The sequence below is a fragment of the Habropoda laboriosa genome, unplaced genomic scaffold, assembly GCF_001263275.1.
Source record: "Habropoda laboriosa isolate 0110345459 unplaced genomic scaffold, ASM126327v1 scaffold6364, whole genome shotgun sequence".
NCBI lineage: Eukaryota > Metazoa > Arthropoda > Insecta > Hymenoptera > Apidae > Habropoda > Habropoda laboriosa.
Window position 1 is genome coordinate 9,877 of NW_017106242.1, and position 831 is coordinate 10,707.

The following is an 831-nucleotide window of genomic DNA, read 5'->3' on the forward strand; positions in this document are numbered from 1 at the left end:
AATGAGATTACTAATAAGTTTGCTAAAGCTATCTAATTGGTTAGCTTTCCTAAAATTAACATAATATTGATTATACGAAATACAAAAAATGGAAGCTTAAGCTTCCATTTTTAATCATTAATCCGACTTTTTGCTTCATTATAAACTACGCTATCAGCTCGTTTCCCAACAGTAATTAGCAAAATAACTACCTGATCATCTTTGACCTGATAAACAAGTCGGACACCTGCCTTTAATAATTTGATTTTATAGCAACCTGCAAGATCACCTTTAAGCATATTCTTTGGAATATGCGGTTGTTCTATTATCTTAGCTAATTTCTTCTTAAATTGATCTCTTATAGCACTAGGAAGCTTTTCCCACTCAGCTGTAAATTCCTTATGACGTAAAAGCTTATAAGTCATCTAAAGTAATTTCCTCAAACATTTCTTTAGAATCATTAATACGATTACGAACAATTGCTAATAACTCGGTATCTTCTTCTGAGAGTAAGGCTTTTTGTACAGGAATTTTGCCAGTTGTAGCTATATACTCCAAAACATTTGTAAAAAGCTCTGTAGGCGCAATTCCCTGTTCACGTAAGATAGAATAAGACTTCTCTTTAAGAGCTTCATTAACTCTAAAGTTGACTGTAGCCATTAATTTTTCCTAATACACACCTAAAGAAATTATTGTAATGCAATTTGCATTACAAATCTAATTTTTAGACCTGAAAATTTTTCGCCAAAAACCTACGCTCTCAGCTTTTGAATTATCTATTTGTATAGATTCAATATTCTCTGATCTTTCTTCTTTTCTCATATCTACTTCAGCTTCAGAGTTTGAAGTCTT

The 831-nt window shown here is 31.5% G+C and overlaps 1 protein-coding gene across 1 annotated transcript in view; it reads right to left on the bottom strand.

Annotated features, from left to right (window-relative positions):
* Positions 1-393: 393 nt before the first annotated feature.
* Positions 394-831, bottom strand: part of LOC108578297 (replication protein-like) — a 1,803-nt gene continuing 1,365 nt past the window's right edge. Inside the window, exons 3-4 of the mRNA XM_017941598.1 lie at positions 736-812; positions 394-648 (exon numbers count right to left, since the gene is read on the bottom strand). Coding sequence (XP_017797087.1) covers positions 394-648; positions 736-812 — 332 coding nt within the window. The remainder of the gene's footprint in view (positions 649-735; positions 813-831) is intronic.